General features: G+C 40.2%; 1 protein-coding gene across 1 annotated transcript in view; it reads right to left on the bottom strand.

Annotated features, from left to right (window-relative positions):
• Sclt1 (sodium channel and clathrin linker 1) overlaps positions 1-20412 on the bottom strand; it is a 76145-nt gene that overhangs the window by 21427 nt on the left and 34306 nt on the right. The window contains exons 10-18 of the mRNA XM_042670488.1: positions 19345-19435; positions 15463-15554; positions 14478-14655; positions 12310-12408; positions 7171-7242; positions 6181-6255; positions 4742-4887; positions 2602-2794; positions 804-1000 (exon numbers count right to left, since the gene is read on the bottom strand). Coding sequence (XP_042526422.1) covers positions 804-1000; positions 2602-2794; positions 4742-4887; positions 6181-6255; positions 7171-7242; positions 12310-12408; positions 14478-14655; positions 15463-15554; positions 19345-19435 — 1143 coding nt within the window. The remainder of the gene's footprint in view (positions 1-803; positions 1001-2601; positions 2795-4741; positions 4888-6180; positions 6256-7170; positions 7243-12309; positions 12409-14477; positions 14656-15462; positions 15555-19344; positions 19436-20412) is intronic.

Below are 20412 nucleotides of genomic sequence, written 5' to 3'. Positions count from 1 at the left end.
CAACAGCTTTGCTCACAGTACTAGAGAGCAGCCTTTTTACATTTATCAGACAAAATATTATACATGCTATATCTTCATGTGTTTGTGAAATATAAAATATACAGAATTTATTTTGATTAATTTTTTTTTGTAGTTTAGTAAGTATTTGCTAAATAAAAATATAAGTACGACAGGCTGGGAAGGTGGCTCAGTGGTAGAGCGCTTGCCTTGCATGCCTGAGGCCCTGGGTTCGATTCCTCAGCACCACATAAGCAAAAAGAAAATAGGCGGAAGTGGTGCTGTGGCTCAAGTGGTAGAGGGCTAGCCTTGAGCTGAAGAGCTGAGGGACAGCGCCCAGTCCCAGAGTTCAGGTCCCACAACCAGACCCCCCCCCCCCAAAAAAAAATATATATATAAGTACAAGATCCAGAATTATACTTTTCTATAAAAAGATTATAGCAGGAACATCAAACTACAGGCTTAAATAATTTCTTGTATAAAACATAACCAAGCAGGGTGCTGGTGGCTTGTATCTGTAATCCTAAACACTCAGGAGGCTGAGAGCTGAGGACTGTGGTTCAAAGCCAGCCTAGGCAGGAAAGTCTATTAGACGATTAACTCCAACTAACCACCAGAAAATCTGAGGTGCCTCTGTGGCTCAAAGTGGTAGAGTGCTAGTCTTGAGCAAAAAAGCTCAGGGACAGTGCCTAGGCCCTGAGTTCAAGCCCCATGACTGAACTCCCCCCCCCCCAAAAAAAAACCCCAAAACAAGGCCTTCCCACCCTCCCATAACCAATCATTAAGCAATTACTGAGTGGACTTACTTTAAACTGCTGATTCTAATCTCTGTACTTTCAGTCAGTTTCTTGGTTTCTTCCCTCCATCTGTTGGCTGCTTTCTGCTGAGTTATTAAGAGACGCCTCAGCTCAGTAGTAGCATTTCGATTACTGTCTTCCATCTCCCGCAACTGAACTTCAAACCCATGCTGCTTTATTGAAAATTCATGCTCCATTGTACTGATCTAAGGGAAAAAATTAGTATTATTTTAGGAGCTCTACTGATAAATGTATACAAGAAGAATAAGTAACTGTGCTGTCTAAAATTTAGAAATGTTTGGGTAAGAAATCTATGTAAGAAATTAAGATTACAGGGGCTGGGAAGGTGGCTCAGTGGTAGAGTGCTTGCCTTGCATGAGGCCCTGGGTTCAATTCCTCAGTACCACATAAGCAGAAAAGGCAGGAAGTGGTGCTGTGATTCAAGTGGTAGAGCACTAGCCTTGAGCTGAAGAGCTGAGGGACAACACTCAGGCCCAGAGTTCAGGCCCCATGACCGACAAAAAAAAGAAAAAAAAAAAAGAAATTAAGATTACACTCAGTCTTTATCATGAAGATTTAACCTATAACATAAATTTTGCAAAACTAGAAATCATGATGACTAATTTTTTTGTAATACTTCAAAAAATGCATCTCTTCAATATGTCAGCAGAGAAGATATATTCTATGTAATCTAAAATTGCTTTTTATCTCCACTTTACTTCTGTTGCCAGAATGCAGTGTTCATGTTCAGACTTAGGTCTTTACTCAAGCCATTTTTATTTCTATGTTAATGTTCACATTGTTTCTGGAAGTACTTTGTAAAGTTAAAGTCATGGACTTTCCTGTCCGAGCTGGCTTTGAACCATGTTACTAGGATCTAGCCTCCTGAGTAGCTAGGATTATAGGTGTGAGCTACAAATGCCCCAAAGAACCACTCTCTACAAAAATTTCCTGGCATGGAGAAAGGTAACGAAGACAGATAGGGAGAGCCTATGTTTCTTGAAAGCAACTTAATTACGGCAATGTGTTCCTTACCACCAAAGCAGTAAGTGCATCAGAAAGGAGGAGAAAGGAAAAATTAAATGAGAGGTAGTTTTTTTTGACTGTCATGGGGCTTGAGCACTGTCCCTTAGCTCTTCAGCGCAAGGCAAGTGCTCTACCACTTGAGCCACAGTGCCACTTCTGGTTTTCTGATAGTTTATTGGAGATAGTTTATTGGACTTTCTAGCCTGGTCTGGCTTTGAACCACGATCCTCAGATCTCAGCCTCCTGAGCAGCTAGGTTGCAGGTGTGAGTCACTGGCACCAGGTGAGAGAGATGTTTTTTAAGACAAAACTTTTGTTCTGTCTCCTCTTTCTGCCATGGTGTCTTTAAGCTAAAGCATACTGGTGCAAGGTCCTCTTAGAGGAAGTCTGGGAGAAGATCAAGGTTTGCAGAAGCTGTAACCAGATGAGGGCAAGGGAAAAAGGCATTTTATGAAGTTATCTAATCAATAGTTTTGCTAATGATGCTTAAATGATTTTGACAGGACTGCAGGTGTGTGTGTGTGTGTGTGTGTGTGTGTGTGTGTGTGTGTGGAGAGAGAGAGGGTAGGAAAGAATTGTTTGTGTTTGTGGAAGACAGGGAAAGCACTTACGGTAAAGTAGGCTTGCCAAGTTCTCACATATAGAAATGACTGGTAATATTTTGAATTATGACTTAATACTATCTGATAAGACAAAAAAAAGGCCTTAGAATGTTTCACTAGGTCTAAGTATTTTCTGTACTGTTATTTTCCCAAGATATATGACTATAGTCTTAAAAATACCTTTAATTTGGCCTTCTTTTGAGCTTCCAATGCAATCTTTCTTAACTCCTCAGCCTCCTTCTGCAACTGTTCATTTTCCTGCTGAAGCCTCAGCCTCTGTTCACTGAGGAAGCCACAGCTCTCTCTTTCAGACTCGATGACAGTTTGAAGGGTCTGAACCATCTCGTGGGAACGTGATATCTCTTCTGAGGAGCTGATGAAAGGAAAGCAAAACAAAACAAAGAACCTTTACTCCAAGTGTAGCTAAATTAGACTGCTGCCATCCATCTAAAGCAGCAACATGAACCTTCCCTCAAATCAGACAAATACTTATTTCCTTGGATTTTTTTTCTTTCTTTTTTTTTTTTGTTCGGTCATAGGACTTGAACTCTGGGCCTGGGCGCTGTCCCTGAGCTCCTTAGCTCAAGGCTGGCACTCTACCACTTGAACCAAAGTGCCACTGTCGATTTTCTGGTGTTTAGTTGGAGGTCAGAGTCTCATGGACTTTGCCGCCTGGGCTGGCTCTGAACCGTGATCCTCAGATCTCAGCCTCCTGAGCAGCTAGGATGACAAACAAGACCAACGGGCACCCAAATTCATTTCTTCCTTATCTCTGAAAAAAAAGTGTAAACATGAAAATAAAAATAAGCTTCAAGAACGCAAGGAAGTGAGAAAGTTTTCAGTTTTCTCTAGATATGAAAGAAAACAGCAGGTTCATTCTAGAAATGCACATTCAGGAATGAGAGAAAGTAAGACGTTTTCCGTGCCTACACCCTTTAGGAAATACGTGAGAATTTTCCCTGGACCAAAACTTTATGATTGTTAAGTTTCTTGAAGTTTCACTGACTTCTCTTTTCTCTTAATTCAAAAGCCCCACCCTGCAGAGCTACGGTGTAAATGAGAACACTTGTGGGATGTCTCTACCCAACACCCCACCTTAAGGGCAGGCACATGGAGCACTTACTGCATTAAGAAAATTCCTCATGGAAAAGCCAGTTTCTCCCACCTGCTTTCTTTAGAAGTAATCATGAGACTATCTGAAGAGATCACCGAAAATTATACATTGTATTTGTGAAGCAAATTCGCAAAATCTCCTTTTGAAAAAAGATTAACTAGCTTAGATATTAATATATACTTCAGAGAAATAAAATTGTTTTCATTATAAAACAAATCTGAAAACCATGTATAAAGATTGAGAATTCAAGCAATCTAAGTAAGTTTTTACTGTCCCAAGTAAATGTTAAGTTTAACATGAAAAGCTTAAAAAAAAACAAACCCCTAAGCAAATCAGGTGCCAGTGGCTCAAGCCTATAATTTTAGCTACTCAGAAGACTGCGATACAGAGGACTGAAGTTCAAAGCCAGCCCAGGCAGAAAGTGTGCAAGATTCCATCCCCAATTAAGCAGAAAAATGTTGGAGTGAAGGCTCAAGCTCTAGAGTAGGAGTAGTGATCAAGAAAGGTGAGTGGGAGTTTCAGGTACTAAGACCAAGCTCTGCACTAGCACAAGAAAACAACACAAAACCACCCAGAATTGATATGCCAGACTGATGCAACTGATGCACTATAAGCTTACCATTTTAATAGATAATAATTAAAAATGATGGGTTATTACCGACTACTCAATACCAAAATAAATATACTCAATATAAACAAGACAAAAGCAATACTTAAGCCGGGCACTCAGGAGGCTGAGATCTGAGGATTGTGGTTCAAAGCCAGCTCAGGCAGGAAAGTCCCTGAGACCCTTACCTCCAATAAACCACTAGAAAACCAGAACTGGTGCTGTGGCTCAAATGGTAGAACGCTTGCCTTGAGCTGAAGAGCTGAGGGACAGCGCTCAGGCCCAGAGTTCAAACTCCATGACCGACAAAAAAACAGAAAAAAAAAAGCAATACTTAATAAGTCCAATAATATAGTTAGCTATAGTATAAAAAACAATCTAATGAACAGTCTAACTTCTAGAAACTACAAATTTAAAATCAATAGTATACTACTGCAATTTTCTTCCTGAAAAAATTAGCTTTCAGAAATAATCATGATTAGTGTGAAAAAACTATATTTGGTGTTTTCAATTTAAGAATCCTACACTAAACAAGAAAACCCACCCAAAATCATGCGGTTTGTGAAGATGCATCATAGGAAATGCTAAAGAAAACATACTTAATTTCAAGCTGCTTTATTCTGTTTTCTGCTCTCTTTAGGCTCAGCTGAAGGTCATCTTTCGAGCGCTCTGCAGCAAGGCATCTACGGTGCATCTCTTCCAGCTTTCTGTAGTCCTCTCCACTCCCTCTGCCTTCACGGTAGGCCTGTGGAAAGGCTGACAGTCTGTGAGCTTATGGAAGGATAATGCCTTTACACACTCTTCAGTTTAGTAAATGAAACCAGTGGGAGAAATGACAGTCATCAGCCATCATGTGCTCGTCTTCCACGAGACACATCCACAAGTAGCAGGTTGTTCAATCTTACAAAATAAAGTGCTGAAAACCTAAACATAATGGTGAAGTTTTTCAAATTATTCATTCCTACTATGAACTATTAAAATAAAATTGTAAAGCAGCTGAAGCTAAAAAACTGTCTTGTCTTTAAAGATAACCAATGGTGCTGGGTACCAGTGACTCACACCTGTAATTCTAGCTACTTAGGAGGCTAAAATCTGGGGGATTGAGGTTTGAAGCTAGCCAGGGCAGCAAAGTCTACAGAGATTTTGTCTCCAATTAATTAGCAATCATGGTTTAAGGGATGGTACCAGAAAATGAATGAACATAAACAAAACACAAACCAACTAAAAGTAACCAGCAGCCATTCTTTGATGAACAGCCTTCAATTCTCTAATGCAACATTTAAAAACAAAGAACTGTTTGCAAGTGATCCCAGATACACTTCCACCTGGGTAATGTCTAGCTGGGATGGAGGTCCTTAAAATCACGGCAACAATTTACAGATGGCCTAATCCCAGTAAGAATTGGTATAAAACTCAAAAAGAAAAGATAAAATAAGCTTTTAGCAAGGAACAGCAGTATTTTATAAAAGATATGTCTTTGCTTGGCACCAGCTGCTCAAAACTAGTAATTCTTGGAGGCTGAGATCTGGGGATCAGTTGTAAGTCAGTCTGGGCAGGAAAGTTAGTGAGACTCTCATTCCCATTTAACTAACATTCTATCACAAGTAGTAGAGTGCTGGTCATGATAAAAAAACAAAAACAAAAAACAAAAAACACCTCAGGGACAGCGCCCAGGCTCTGAGTTTAAGCCTTAGGATTTATTTTTATAATTTACAAATATGGTTATTCTTGGAAAGAAATGTATTCAGACAATGCTATTATTTAAATAGACACTAAATATATTCCAAAAATGTAAAAATGAATGTGTCTGCTTCAAAATACATTTTATGCACATATGGACATGTCTGAAATAAAACTCCCTCATATAACTAGTTGATGCTAATAAACGTGTTTAAGAAAAAGAGAAAGAAAATAGAAAACACTTACCAGGAGGGCCTTTATAAATGTAAGGGTGGCTAGTAGACAGTGTAATGGGGCAGACAGTGCTTCTGAGTATCTGAACTTGGTTTTGGTAGCTACATTTGCTTTTCCTTTTTACCTTTTCTAGTTCTTCTTCCACAGCCTTTTTCCCCCTAATGGCTCGTTCGATTTGGCCTTGTTTTTCATCACATTCCTATAAATTCAAGTCATAATGCAAATAAATACATTTGGTAAAACTACTAAAAATGGGAGAGACAGAATAAAATGCTTTGTCTGTAACCAGTATCACATGTACCTGGTCAACAAGGTAGTGACAGAGCTACCTGAGCCAGGCCGTCAGAAACTACAGACTGCAAAGTGACCCAAGGGAAGCACATGGCTTAAATGTGCACACAAGCAGCTACAAAAGTCCTAACATTCTTTATTGGCCTGGGCATAAAACATTTATGCTGAAAAAGTTTTATTTATTTTGTGGCCTCATGCTCCTGCGTGGCTTTTTTTGCTCAAGGCTGGTGCTCTGCCAGTTGAGCCACACCTTTGCTTCTGGCTTTGGGTGGGTGAGATAAAGGCCTCTCAAAATATTCTGTCCCAGCTGAATCCTTCGATCTCAGCCTCCTGAGTAGCTAGGGTTACAGGTGTGAACCACTGATGCTTGCCTGCTTAAAAGTTTTAATCAGTAAATTTATGAAATATATATCAACTAATCAATAAAATTTAGTACTCTGCTGGTGATACTAAAAGCTAAAAATCATTCTAATGAAGAGTTCTTCACAATTAGTTGTTATTTTGTATTTATCTCTGATAATGAATACAACTATTTCCCTTTACTAATTGTGATTCACGCTCTGGGTGAGCTTACCCTGCTGACAAACGTACTACTGATATTATTCAATCAGCGTTTCCAGTCTTCATAGAAAAAGTCTATTTAATGTCATTTAATTTGGGGGGGTGAGGGTAACTGGGGATTGAAAGCAGGGTCTCACACTTGCCAGGCAAGTGCTCTACTGCTGGAGTCATGCCTTAAACCAAGTTTCAAAATTTTAAAGTGAGCTTCTACATTGTGACCCCAAATTATTATTTAGAGGAAATATTCAGTCTTCTGGCATACCATTCGAAGAGCTGAGAGTTCTTCCATTATTTGAGAAATCTGTACCTCGCAGTGCTTTTTTGTACTTTCAACCTGAAAATTAAGATGTTACACATTTAGATGAGGAATGAAAATAATTAGGATATTTTTATTAAGCTTAGCATTTTCAGGCAATAAAAGAACTTAAGAATTGTCCTGATCTGGGTGTAACTCAGGAGGTGGATACAGGATGCTCTTGAGTAGTTGCTACAACGTGTTTGAAATGAAAACAAAATGGAAAAAACAAAAACCAAGAATAAGAAAAGCAAAATTTGTCATGAGAAGGGAGTGAGCAGGCTGCCACATCCAAAAGACGGGTGTTTTGGAAGCTCCAGCATCCTTACACTGCGACATGAACTCTGTTTTCAAATAGGATCTTTCTGCTAGTATTTTAACATTATTAGAAACAAAGACTAAGAAAATCTTAAATAATTTAAATTATTAATGCCTTTAAAAACAACAAGGTCAGAATCTAGGAGCATATGGGTTTACAGAGAACTAAGAGTGATAAAAATGTCATCTCGGGCTCAGTAGGAGGCATGGAAGTCTCCTATCTGCTCCTGTATCAGCCTGCTGAGTAGGCGGGCTTCACACAGGCTCTGCCTGGAAGACAAGGCTGCGCCTTGTGAGAGAGTGAAAAAAGCCAGCCAAGTCCTACTTGTGAGGAAAGGTGTGAGCTTGCAGAACCTTGATCAGCACGGAGAACTGCTGCGGAGCACAAGGCAGGAGCACTGCAAAATCACACCGCAAAAGTGCCACCAACAACTTTTGAGGCACTTTGGTTTCACAAGAGACGCCTTTCAGAATCACATCACATCCTGGTGCTACACAAATTTCCTTTTAAGGGACTCTGTTCTAAAAATGAGTTAAACATCTTTGAAAACAGTATATGCTCAGGATATTTTGAAAAATTAGACACATCTTGTCAGAATGGCTGCATGTCAACAATCTTTTCTAAAAGCCTGGTCTTGCTTTGTAAAGGTCTGGGAAATGTTGTCTGTATATGTCAGTGACTTCTAGGACAAAAGGCTTTGGGAATTTTCTAGCCCCGTACAAAAAGAACTAATTTCCTTCCTTCCTTCCTTCCTTCCTTCCCTCCCTCCCTCCCTCCCTTCTCTCTCTCTCTCTCTGTTGTGGGAAATGCTGTTTGTATATGTCAGTGACTTCTAGGACCGAAAGGCTTTGGGAATCTTTCCTTTCCTTTTTCCTTTCCCTCCCTCCCTCCCTTCCTTTCTTTTTCTTTCTTTGTTGTGGGACTTGAATTCAGGGCCTAGGTGCTATCCCTGATTGACCTGAGCTCTTTTGCTCAAGGCTAGTGCTCTACCACTTTGATACACAGTTCCTCTTCCTGTTTTTGAGTGGTTAACTGGAGATAGTGTCTCACGGGGACTTTTCTGCCCTGGTTGGCTTCGAACCTTGATTCTCAGATCTCAGCTACCTGAGTAGCTAGATTACAGGTATGAGTCAGCACTGCCAGGCTATTTTTTTTAAAATAAGAAAATCTGGCAGAGCTTTACTGAATAAGCAACAAGCAGACAGACAAGCAGACAAGGAGAAAGGCAGAGGCTCACCCTAACGGAGGTGTGGGTGCTCACAAAGGAGAGTAAAAACTATTTTAAAAATAGAATGTGTGCAATATTATTAACTTTATGTGATTAATTAATATGAGCTTTTTGAAGGCTTACCAAAAATTACATGTGGCACAGTCTGAGGCTCTAATTTAGGTTATAATCTGGTGCGTAGTTGTTATAGTGATGCTGGCAAATTCAGTTGAATTAAAAGTATTCATAATTTTTTTGAGACTCAGTAGTGAACGGGGCTGAAAGTGCCTAGGGTTAGCATCTGATGACACACAACTGGAAACTCCACAGCACGCAAACAAGTGCCGTTGTTGTGAGGTGGCTCTGGGGCTGGGGCTCTTTAGCATGCACGGTGATGGAGCTCCTCCCGTAGCCTACTCTCATTTTCTTTCCACAAACACTTCATTCTATAGTTTTGTAAGTAGTACAGAAAATTGTCAACCAAATAGGAAGGCAAATTAGCAAGAAATAGGGATAGAAAAGACTGACGTTGCCATCCAGGATTCAAAATCAAGTCAAAAACGTTTTACTTCTTTACAAATTTGGTATCTTCAAAAGCTACGTATTTCCATGCTAAAAAAATAAGCTTTGTCATAAATTTGTTCAATTTTGTAGCCAGATCAGAAATATGTGAAAACATGTTCATTGTGTTTGGTCAATAACAATAAACATAAACACCAAGCCAGGAGGAGCAGGATACAGAGAAGCCAAGGGAACACAAGAGAAAGCGACCAGATGGACTGAAACCAGAGGAGCCCAGGAAAAAAGGAACAGATATCCCGACCTTCAGATGCCATGGTAGAGCTAGTGACAAAACAAACATGATTCAACTTAGAAGGCAGGTAAAGCTCAGGTTTGCAAAGATGTTTAAGATGAACACAGAGATCATACACCTGAAAAACTACATGGAAATAATTAAAAGATGACTGTAAAATAATCCTCAAGATCCCAAACCTAACCTTAAAAATCAATGTGAATTTACCTTAGAAATAGGTTGCTAGTATCAGCATAGCATATTTTGATGAAACATTAAAAAGTGTAAGAATTATTGTATGTCAAGAGTATTTTGGGCTATGGTCCAAGTACCTGTACTTTCAACCCCCAACATAAAGTGGGGCTCTTACAAAAGGGTATATAAAGATTAGCAATAAGAAGACCAAGGCTTTACTTTATACGATGCTAAAATTAGCTAATTTATGTATGCATGCATGGATAACAGGGTTTGAACTCAGCCTGGCACTTGCTTAGCTTGCTTGCTTGACTGGTATTCTCCCACTTGTACCATGTGAGCCACATTTCCAGCCTGGCTTTTTACTTGTTATTTTGGAGATGGAGTTGTATAGCGTTTTCAGGCTGACTTCAAACATCAAACCTCTGGACTTCAGCCTTTTAAGTAGCAAATATTACAGGCATGAGCCACAGGGGTAGACAAAAAGTTAGCATTTTTACCTTTGGAAATTAGCTAATTTTACTCACTGACAAGTATGAACACTAAACACCAGGGATTGTTCTGAGACACACACTGTTACACCATGGCGATGTGGATGGTATACACGCACACCGTCACACTATGGCGCAGTGGGCAGTGTACACATGTACTTTTATACCTTGTCGACGTGGACAGGGTACATGCACACGGTTACCATGTTGATGTAGACAGTGTACACGCACACCGTCACACTATGGCGCAGTGGGCAGTGTACACATGTGTGCTGTCACACCATGGTGATGTTATATCATGTCGACGTGGGCAGCGTGCACGCACACTGTTAACACTATGGAGCAGGGGGCAGTGTACACGTGTGCTGTCACACCATGGTGATGTTATATCATGTCGACGTGGGCAGTGTACACATGTGTGCTGTCACACCATGGTGATGTTATATCATGTCGACGTGGGCAGCGTGCACGCACACTGTTAACACTATGGCGCAGTGGGCAGTGTACACATGTGTGCTGTCACACCATGGTGATGTTATATCATGTCGACGTGGGCAGCGTGTTAACACTATGGCGCAGTGGGCAGTGTACACGTGTGCTGTCACACCATGGTGATGTTATATCATGTCGACGTGGGCAGTGTGCACGCACACCGTCACACTATGGCGCAGTGGGCAGTGTACACGTGTGCTGTCACACCATGGTGATGTTATATCATGTCGACGTGGGCAGCGTGCACGCACACCGTCACACTATGGCGCAGTGGGCAGTGTACACATGTGCTGTCACACCATGGTGATGTTATATCATGTCGACGTGGGCAGCGTGCACGCACACCGTGGCACTATGGAGCAGGGGGCAGTGTACACGTGTGCTGTCACACCATGGTGATGTTATATCATGTCGACGTGGGCAGCGTGCACGCACACCGTGGCACTATGGCGCAGTGGGCAGTGTACACATGTGTGCTGTCACACCATGGTGATGTTATATCATGTCGACGTGGGCAGCGTGCACGCACACCGTGGCACTATGGAGCAGGGGGCAGTGTACACGTGTGCTGTCACACCATGGTGATGTGGGCAGTGTGCACCATGTTGACAAGGGTGGTGCGCATGTACACAGTGTGGAAGGGTGCTCGCACACCGTGACACTATGGCAGGGGCAGTGCACTTGCACAGTGCACTTGCACAGTGAGCTCTAGTATCACCAGTAAACCCACCAGATACCATTTCTACACAGTTAGGCTGTGCAGCACAGTCAAAACGTAAAGCATGTGACTGTACTGAATCCTAAAGGCACAGTGTTAGTACCTGTGCACTACACACATTTACACTAGAAAAAAATACAGTAACAATACTTGGCAAACTTCCAGCCCCAATGCAATCTTGTAAGACCACTGCTATACAATCTCCTTTCACCAAAATGCCATCTGTGGCCAATGGTTGTGATGCTTTCTAAGAAATACCTCTCTGGGCAGAAACATGTATTTTTCTTTTCACAAAACATAAGCAGTGTACAGTAGCTTTTTAACAATAAAATCTCTACCAGTGAGCTGTGTGGGAGAAAGCAAACATATTAACTTCATTGAATTAAACTATCATTACTGAAAAAATTAAGATTTTAGTCTACTTAGAAAATGTAGGAATGAAAAATTACAAGTATGAAAAAAAACTACCGTCCAGTGAAAAACTACACACAGCATATTCACTGTCCTACAGAGTTCATTTTAAAGGAAAGAAACATTAGCTTTTCACCATTTTCAATAATAATTTTCCAGTCTTTGTGAATATATACACAAATATTTTAAAGTATTTAAAGTATTTCTTTAGTATTCATTCTTTAGTTGGGACTACACTTTAACTTTAGTACTATAAGTAAAACCCATTATGAGCTGGGTACTGGTAGTTCACATCTGTCATCCTAGCTACTCAGGCGGCTGAGATCTGAGGATTATGGGTCAAAGTCAGCAGGAAAGTCCATGAGACTCATCTCCAATTAGCCACCACAGGCCCTGAGTGTAAGCCCTAAGACTGACCAGCCTTCCCCCCCTCCCCTCCAAAACAGAAACAAAAACAGAAAAAAAAAACAAAACCCTTACGTCTTTCTTGGACTTTAAGTCACCATCTTGTATCAGCTGACAAATTGTTTTTTTCATTTTCTCTATCTCTTCTTCTTTTTGTTTGTCCTTGAGCAGAGCCTTCAGAATCAGAGGTTATACTATTATTTGTAAAGCCAACAGGTCAAAACCCTACCTACTTTCTCTAAAGTGAATATCTGTAAAATGAGTGAACATCTGAATTTCTGGAAAGTAAAATATTGCATAAATCACGAATGGTATTTATTTCTCCTAACCTCATTTACCTTTGTTTCATTTAAAAATGTATTCATTTTCTTTGACATTTATTTCAACCAGTGTTTCCATTTTTCTTCTACTCTATACCATGAAAACCTTGGAATCACTTGTGAAATAATCTGCTCTTTCAAGTCATTGTACAAAGTTGTATCTAGGTACTACAATGGAAAAATATCCTGTATCTCTTTCTCTTTTTTAAAATACTATTTGACACTATTCAAATTACTATCCTCCCTCTTCTCTCTCTTTTTTAAAGACGGGGTTTTTCTATGTAGTCCAGGATGACATCAGCCTCACGAATCTTGGGATTATAGGCATACACCACCATGCCCAGTTTTTACTTTTTTCTTTATCAGCTTTGAACTATCTGACTCAATGCATGTCCTGTTTTCAGTAATTTTCTTAGAATCCTCTACAATGTAAAAAAGAAACAAGGCATTTCCATTATAACTTTCATTTTTCCTAGTATTCTGCAAAGTATTCAGTATATGTTGGTAAGTAAGGATTCAGTGAGTTCCACATAAACAGTCAGTGACATTAAAAAACAAATCTACTATTTCTTCTATAAGCTATATACTATTCACAAAAGTACAATATGGGATAGCAAATAACAAATTTTCCAAGTTAAACTCAACTGTCAGTTAAGCTTCTATTTTATTACAGTAACCATGTAGGTGATGAAGACAAAATAAAGATGAGTAAAAGGCACACCTTGTATGCTGTGGTAACATTCTGTTACAGACTTCTAACAAGTCTAGGTCATGAGATCAGGGACAGGTCTGACATTTAAATACTAGTTTTCAGCAAGACAAGGGGCTGTATCCAGGCTATATCCTGTAATCCTAGCTACTCAGAAGGCTAAGATCTGAGAAGTAAAGTCTGTGAAACTTTTCTCTTCAATAAACTACAAAAAGCCAGAAGTAGAGCTGTGGCACAAGTGGCAGAATGCCAACTTTGAGCACAAAAGCTCAGGAACAGCACGTAGGCCCTATGTTACATCACAGGACACAAAAATGACTGACTGAATCATTCAACCATTTCATAAATATGTTAAATAACTATTCCTAGTGCAAGTCTAACAAAGCAGAAAATTCTATTCAGTCTACCTTTAGGATATGCTTCAAAGGACTGACATTTTAGCTTATGCCATTAAGTCATATCACCTACAAATACACAATGCTTATTCCATTGAGAAGGTAGCAATTTGTTTTCATGTTTATTCCGCATCGATTCCCTTCAGGACTGTGTGAAGGAAGCCAGCATGCTATCCGGTAAAGACGCTCACCAGCCTCACCTGATCCAGCATGCTATCCGGTAAAGACGCTCACCAGCCTCACCTGATCCAGCATGCTGTTGACACGCTCACCAGCCTCACCTGATCGAGCATGCTATCCGGTAAAGACGCTCACCAGTCTCACCTGATCCAGCATGCTGTTGACACGCTCACCAGCCTCACCTGATCCAGCATGCTATCCGGTAAAGACGCTCACCAGCCTCACCTGATCCAGCATGCTATCTGTAAAGACGCTCACCAGCCTCACCTGATCCAGCATGCTGTCTGTAAAGACGCTCACCAGCCTCACCTGATCCAGCATGCTATCTGTAAAGACGCTCACCAGCCTCACCTGATCCAGCATGCTATCCGTTAAAGACGCTCACCAGCCTCACCTGATCGAGCATGCTATCTGTAAAGACGCTCACCAGCCTCACCTGATCCAGCATGCTGTTGACACGCTCACCAGCCTCACCTGATCCAGCATGCTATCTGTAAAGACGCTCACCAGCCTCACCTGATCCAGCATGCTATCTGTAAAGACGCTCACCAGCCTCACCTGATCCAGCATGCTATCCGTTAAAGACGCTCACCAGCCTCACCTGATCCAGCATGCTGTTGACACGCTCACCAGCCTCACCTGGTCTCTTTTAAGGTTAGCTTCATCTAAGAGTTTAATGCTGTCTCTGACTCTTGCCGCAGCTGCATAGTTCTCTTTCTCCAGTGCACTGCACCTTGCTTGCAGCTCTCTAGCCACTCTTTCCAGATGTGCCTTTTCTGCTTTTAGTTCCTTGGCTTCTTGGGATATGACAGAAAACCTAGAAACAATCATACTGTGAAAGTCCAGGGAAGGAGAAAGGGATGCACTAAAGGATTTTTTTTTAATTACAGAAACTGGTATTACACCACTAAGTTTTACATGTGTTTTCTCCTTTGATCTTGCTATACTTCTGCAAAGTACTTTTGTCACATCCATTTTAGAAAACAACATACATGTATTTGGTTTAAAAAAAGAGAAGGGGACATGAGGCTAGGCCTCGATGTTCTGATGTTAATTATGTACGATAGTATTATTAAGCAAAACTTGGGAGCTTGTTTTGCATTATATGGCTTTTTATTATGCTTTCTTTCTTGTTGGATGCCTTTTCCTACCTGCCAGGTAGGCCATGCTAAATTATTAATGCATGTTTGAATATTTTTGTCCATGCTCATGTAATTATAGACACACACACACACACACACATATAACATCTATCCATAATTCTTCTTGGCAGTACTAGAGTTTGAATTCAGGGGCTTGTACTTGCTTGGCTGGTGTCTGACCACTTGACTCAATTCCCAACTATTCTGGAGATGAAGTCTCTCAAGACTTTTCTGCACAGCTGGTTTAAAATACAATCCTCAAGATCCCAACCTGCTCAGCAGCTAGGAATACAGGCATGAATCACCAGCTTATCCACAGGTTTGTAAACATGAATTTAAGGAGTTACAAAAATTAAAATGATCTTCTGTACTTTCCTCATTCAGCATCAAACAAATATCAACAAATCTTTCCCCAGTCTGATGGGTATGACCTTATATATTGTAAAGAATACAGATCAAGGTAGAAGTATCGACCAACTTACTTAGATTCTAGTATTTTAATGTTAGATTGTAGTTGCTGTGAGAATCTTTCTGATGCTTCCTCTCTTTCTCGGGCAGATACCATATCCTCCTCCTAGAAAACAAAGAAAATAGGAACTATTTTCTATTTTTGAAGTATGTGAAGATCTAATACCCAATTCCACAGAACTAAAGGGCAGTCATACTAGAAGGGTATGCTGCTAGAATTCTAATACATATGCTCAGAGAAGCTGTACAAACTTGAGAACAAAACACATAATGAACAGGAGAAGAGACCTTCACCATCACTATCATATTGGACATTCAAAATAGCTATATTACGAAGATTTCCAGAACATTTCAAATTATTCCTAGTGCAAGTCTAACAAAGCAGGGAATTCTATCCAGTCCACCTTTAGAACATGTGCTCTCTCCTTATTTTTCTTTTTTTTTAAAAATAGTTTATTGAGGGGAAAGCAAACTGTGGGGCCGCAAGAGATGGAGGAAGGAAGAAGCGAAAGAGAGAATGAACAAAACATGCTCTCTTAGTAGTGTTACACTATTTCTCATTACCAAAGTAATCACAGGGTCAGGGTGTTTCATGCGATGTATTGATGCTTTGAAACATTAGTAGATTTTATTTGAATTGCCTTTCTAGAAAAAATTTTATCTGTCTTCTGAGTCTTCTTTTGTGTTAATTTATCTTTTATTAATTTCTCCTATTGCTTTTTAACAGCATCTCTCTGAATTAATTTAGTGAGCTATGGACAACACATTCTGTAACTTACTCCTATTTAATAGTTGATATAAGTTAACTCATAGCACATTGGAACTTTGCAACAGCATGTTTCCATATACTTTTTAGTGCTATTGCTATCACTTTACAAATCCAACGAATACTTAAGTTCTAAGCAGAACTTTACATATTTCCCTTCAGAGTTTGCTGAAATGTACATCTGCTAGAGACAAATTTTATTTGGAAATCTTTAGTTTGCCTACACTTCCTCTCTCTTCTCCCCTCCCCCTTTTCCTTTTTGTTTCTTTTTACTTTTGTGCAGCTCCTGGTGCTTGAACTCAAGGCCAGGGCATTGTCCTTAGATTTTTCTGCTCAAGGCTGGTGCTTTACCACTTGAGCCACACATCTACTTTCAGCTTTTTTTGGTGTCTACTTGTAAATAAATCTCATGACTTTTCTGTCTGGGCTGGCTTTAAACCATGGTCCTCATATCCCAGCCCTCTCAGCAGCTAGGATTATAGCTACCAACGCGTGGCAATTTTCTTTCTTTCTTTCTTTCTTTTTCTCTTTCTCTCTCTTTCTTTCTTTCATTCTTTTTGGACTTAATTTTTAAGAATAGTTTAACCAAATATAAGATTCTTTGTTAGCTTTCTTCTTTCAACACTTGGGACATCTTATTCCAATGTTTTCTGCTTCCACAGGGTTTCTTCATGAGAACTCAGCCATTCATTTCATTGTTTCCAGGTTCAGGTCATTGTGCTATTATATTTTCAACTTTCTTCTTTAAAATTGATTGTCAGTGTATCATGATGTGCCTAGAAGTGGCTCTGTGTTTATATTACTTAAATCTACCACTGCAATTCGTAGATCTGTTAATGTTCTCCCCATCAAATTCAGCAATTTTCAGTCATTGTTTCTTCAGACATTCTTGATTCCCCAGTGCCATCCTATGCAATTTCAATTCTACTTATACTGGACTAGTTCACATTGTCCCTTAGATTTCAACATTTCAAACTATGTTTCTTACTGGAAATTTCTACTGTTGTATCTTCAAGTTCACTATTCTTTCTTGTTCAATCTATTGTCTGTCCAATAAAATTTCAGTTGTTCTTTTAAGTTCTATTTTTGTTTATTTTTATTTTTTTAACAGTTGTGGGGCTTGAATTCTAGGCCTGTGCACTGTCCCTCAGCTCTTCAGCTCAAGGTTAGCTCTCTACCACTTGAGCCACAGCGCCACTTTTGGTTTTCTGGTGGTTTATTGGAGATAAGAGTCTTAGAGACTTTTCTGCCCAGGCTGGCTTTGAACCAAGATCCTCAGATCTCCAAGATCCTCAGCCTCCTGAGTAGCTAGGATTAGAGGTGTGAGCCACTGATGCCTGGCTAAGCTGTTTTTATTTTTAAACATTTTCTACTTTTTCATCAAAATTATCTATCTTTTCCTTCTTGAGAACTTATGCTAATTTGAATTTAAAAAATTCCTTGAACATATTTATAATGGCCTGTTTGAAGCATGCTAAATCCTACAAGTGGATCCTCTTGGCACTGGTTTCTGTTGATGGTGTCCATCAATCCTGTCCCAAAGGGGAGATCATAATTTCCCATCTATTAAGCTTTGGCTGAAAACTGGGCATTGAAGAGAATCCACTACAGTTAGTTTGGATTCAGTTTTGCTTTTTTGAGCACTACAGCTCTTCTGCTGGTGGTGCTCTTGTGTTGGCTCCTCTGCAGTGTACAGCAGCTGACCCATGCCTGCACAACTCCTGCCTGCTGCCTTTCACTTACACACACCTCCACGCAGCCGGCTCTCCGGGGAATGCCTGTGCCTGTAGGACTTCAGAGCACCCAGAGCTGGGCACAGTGTAGGCTTCACTCTGGGATTTCCCTGCTGCTATACTTCTGGCTTGGAGTTTGCCCCCTGACATTCCAATAAAAAAGCTTCATTATTATTATTATTGGCTAACTTTGCACACATTTCTAGAATGTGCTCAGTTGTAAAAACTCAAACATCTGGTTTGATTTTCTATCTTTCCACAGCAGGTTTCTCTCAATCTCTGCCTGTTTCTTAATTGGGCTTCCAATTAATTATACCCATAAGCTTCAATTAGGCATGGATTTGTAAGAAATAATCAGAAGTTCAGATTAATTTGTGTGTGTATGTGTCCTGTTGGCAATATTTCTCCTCTTTAAAATTCTAACCCTTTGTATGACCCTCAATTTTAGTATTGTGTGATCTAATCATATAGAAACTGCTTTCTAAAGCCACAGCTTTAGAGATCTACAGTTAAGATCAACAAGTCAGAAATGCAAAAACTACAAATTGAAAGCAGATGAGTGGTAAGAGGAAGGGTGGGTGAATACAGGCATAATATTCAATATATACATGTGGCAATGGGACTAAGTTCTTGAGGGGATGGGTAGGTGAGGAGAGAGAGAGAAGACGAAAGGGGCAACACTGATTAGGATGCATTGTACCCATAGTGTGACAGTTAAATCGAACCTTCTTTGTACATTTACTTAAGATAATGAAAACAAATTAAAAAAATAAACAATACCTCCTAAACTAAGAGCTCCTCCCTTTTACTTCCAACTATTTTGGAGTACCTTTCAGAGTTCAAAAAGATATATATGTATATATATATTTATTTTTTTTGTTGGTCATGGGGCCTGAACTCTGGGCCTGGGCGCTGTCCCTCAGCTCTTCAACTCAAGGCGAGCGCTCTACCACTTGAGCCACAGCGCCACTTCCGGTTTTCTGGTGGTTTTTTGGAGATAAGAGTTTCACAAACTTTCCTGCCCGGGCTAGCTTTGAACTGTGATCCTCAGATCTCAGCCTCCTGAGTAGCTAGGATTACAGGTGTGAGCCACTGGCGCCCAGCTTCATATATGTATTTTAATAATGATAATATTGATTATTGATAGTAATATGTAATACTATTATTTAATAATATTAGAATGTCTGGGGTTTTCTTTAGTTAGGCTAAACTGAATGTAAAGAAAGATTCTTCATAAAGGTATCTTCAATATTATAATTACATTCCTACTTTCACAGTTTATATTCAGGGAAAAATAATTATTTTCTAATGTCGCCTTAATTTCTAATGCCCAGTAAGTTAGCAGTCCACTGTATGGCGTATGAAGCCCCAGCGGACTCATCTCAAAGCTAAAGTACCTTTCTGTGCATCTGGCCCTGCAGCTGCTCTGTCACTGCAGTCAGCTCCTCTACTTTTGCTGCTGCAACTCTCAGATTTGACTTGGATTGCCTAAAGAGAAGACAAATTAATGCTCTTAGACCACAAAGAAGGAAAAATTATGTAAAATTTAAAAAATCACTACTCATATACCTAAAAATGAATCTGAAATATAAAAGACATTAAAGATTCCTCTATTTTTTTTTTTTGTTTGTTTCTTCTGGTCCTAGGGCTTGAATGCAAGGCTGGGGCACTGGCCCTGACCTTTTTTGCTGGAGGCTGGTGCTCTACCACTTGACCCACAACACTATTTCTGGCTTTTTCTAAGTGGTTTATTAGAGAGAAGAGTCTCATGGACTTTCCTGCCCAGGCTGGGTTCTAACCTCAATCCTCAGATCTCAGCCTCCTGAGTAGCTAGGATTATAGGCGTGAGCCACCAGCACCCAGCTAAGATTCTTCTATTTCTAACAAAATGTATGTAAAAGCAAGAAGAAAAACACAGCGGATGAGGAAGGGGACAAAGTGGAAATTACTCACACTGTGGATAAATTATCTTAATGCACAGATAAAGCAGTGTTGTTCAAATAACTGCATGAAGAATTTAGTCAACCTTATTGTAAGGTCCGCTCCTGGATGGCTAGCAGACTCCACCCTCCTCGCAGCAAAGTCTCCACCCATTACCTGCGTTACCTAGGCAACTGGGACACCTGGAAGAGGTCACATCTGCATCTGCTGAGGTCACATCTGAATTTGATGTGGCCACACCTTTCCCCGCCCATACCCTACATAAGGCCCAGCCCAGGCCCAGACGCTCTCTTGCTCTTCTAGCTCTCTTGCTCTTCTTTTCTAGCTCTCTTGCTCTTCTGTTCTAGCTCTCTCTGCTCTCTCTCTGCTCTAGCTCTTTCCTCTCTCTTTCCCAGCCACGTGGAGTGCCAACCTTGCCTGGTCCCAGCAGGTCTACTGGATAAACCTACCCCTTACCTGAATACCACGTGCGTGCTACTGTTCTTACCCCTCTCTCTGCTCTTTTCTAGCACTTTCCTCTTTCC

Source organism: Dipodomys spectabilis, unplaced genomic scaffold (assembly GCF_019054845.1).
Source record: "Dipodomys spectabilis isolate Male_0828 unplaced genomic scaffold, ASM1905484v1 ptg000559l, whole genome shotgun sequence".
Lineage (NCBI taxonomy): Eukaryota > Metazoa > Chordata > Mammalia > Rodentia > Heteromyidae > Dipodomys > Dipodomys spectabilis.
The sequence above is the reverse complement of the archived record's forward strand: the minus strand, read 5'-3'. Positions and strand labels throughout refer to the sequence as shown.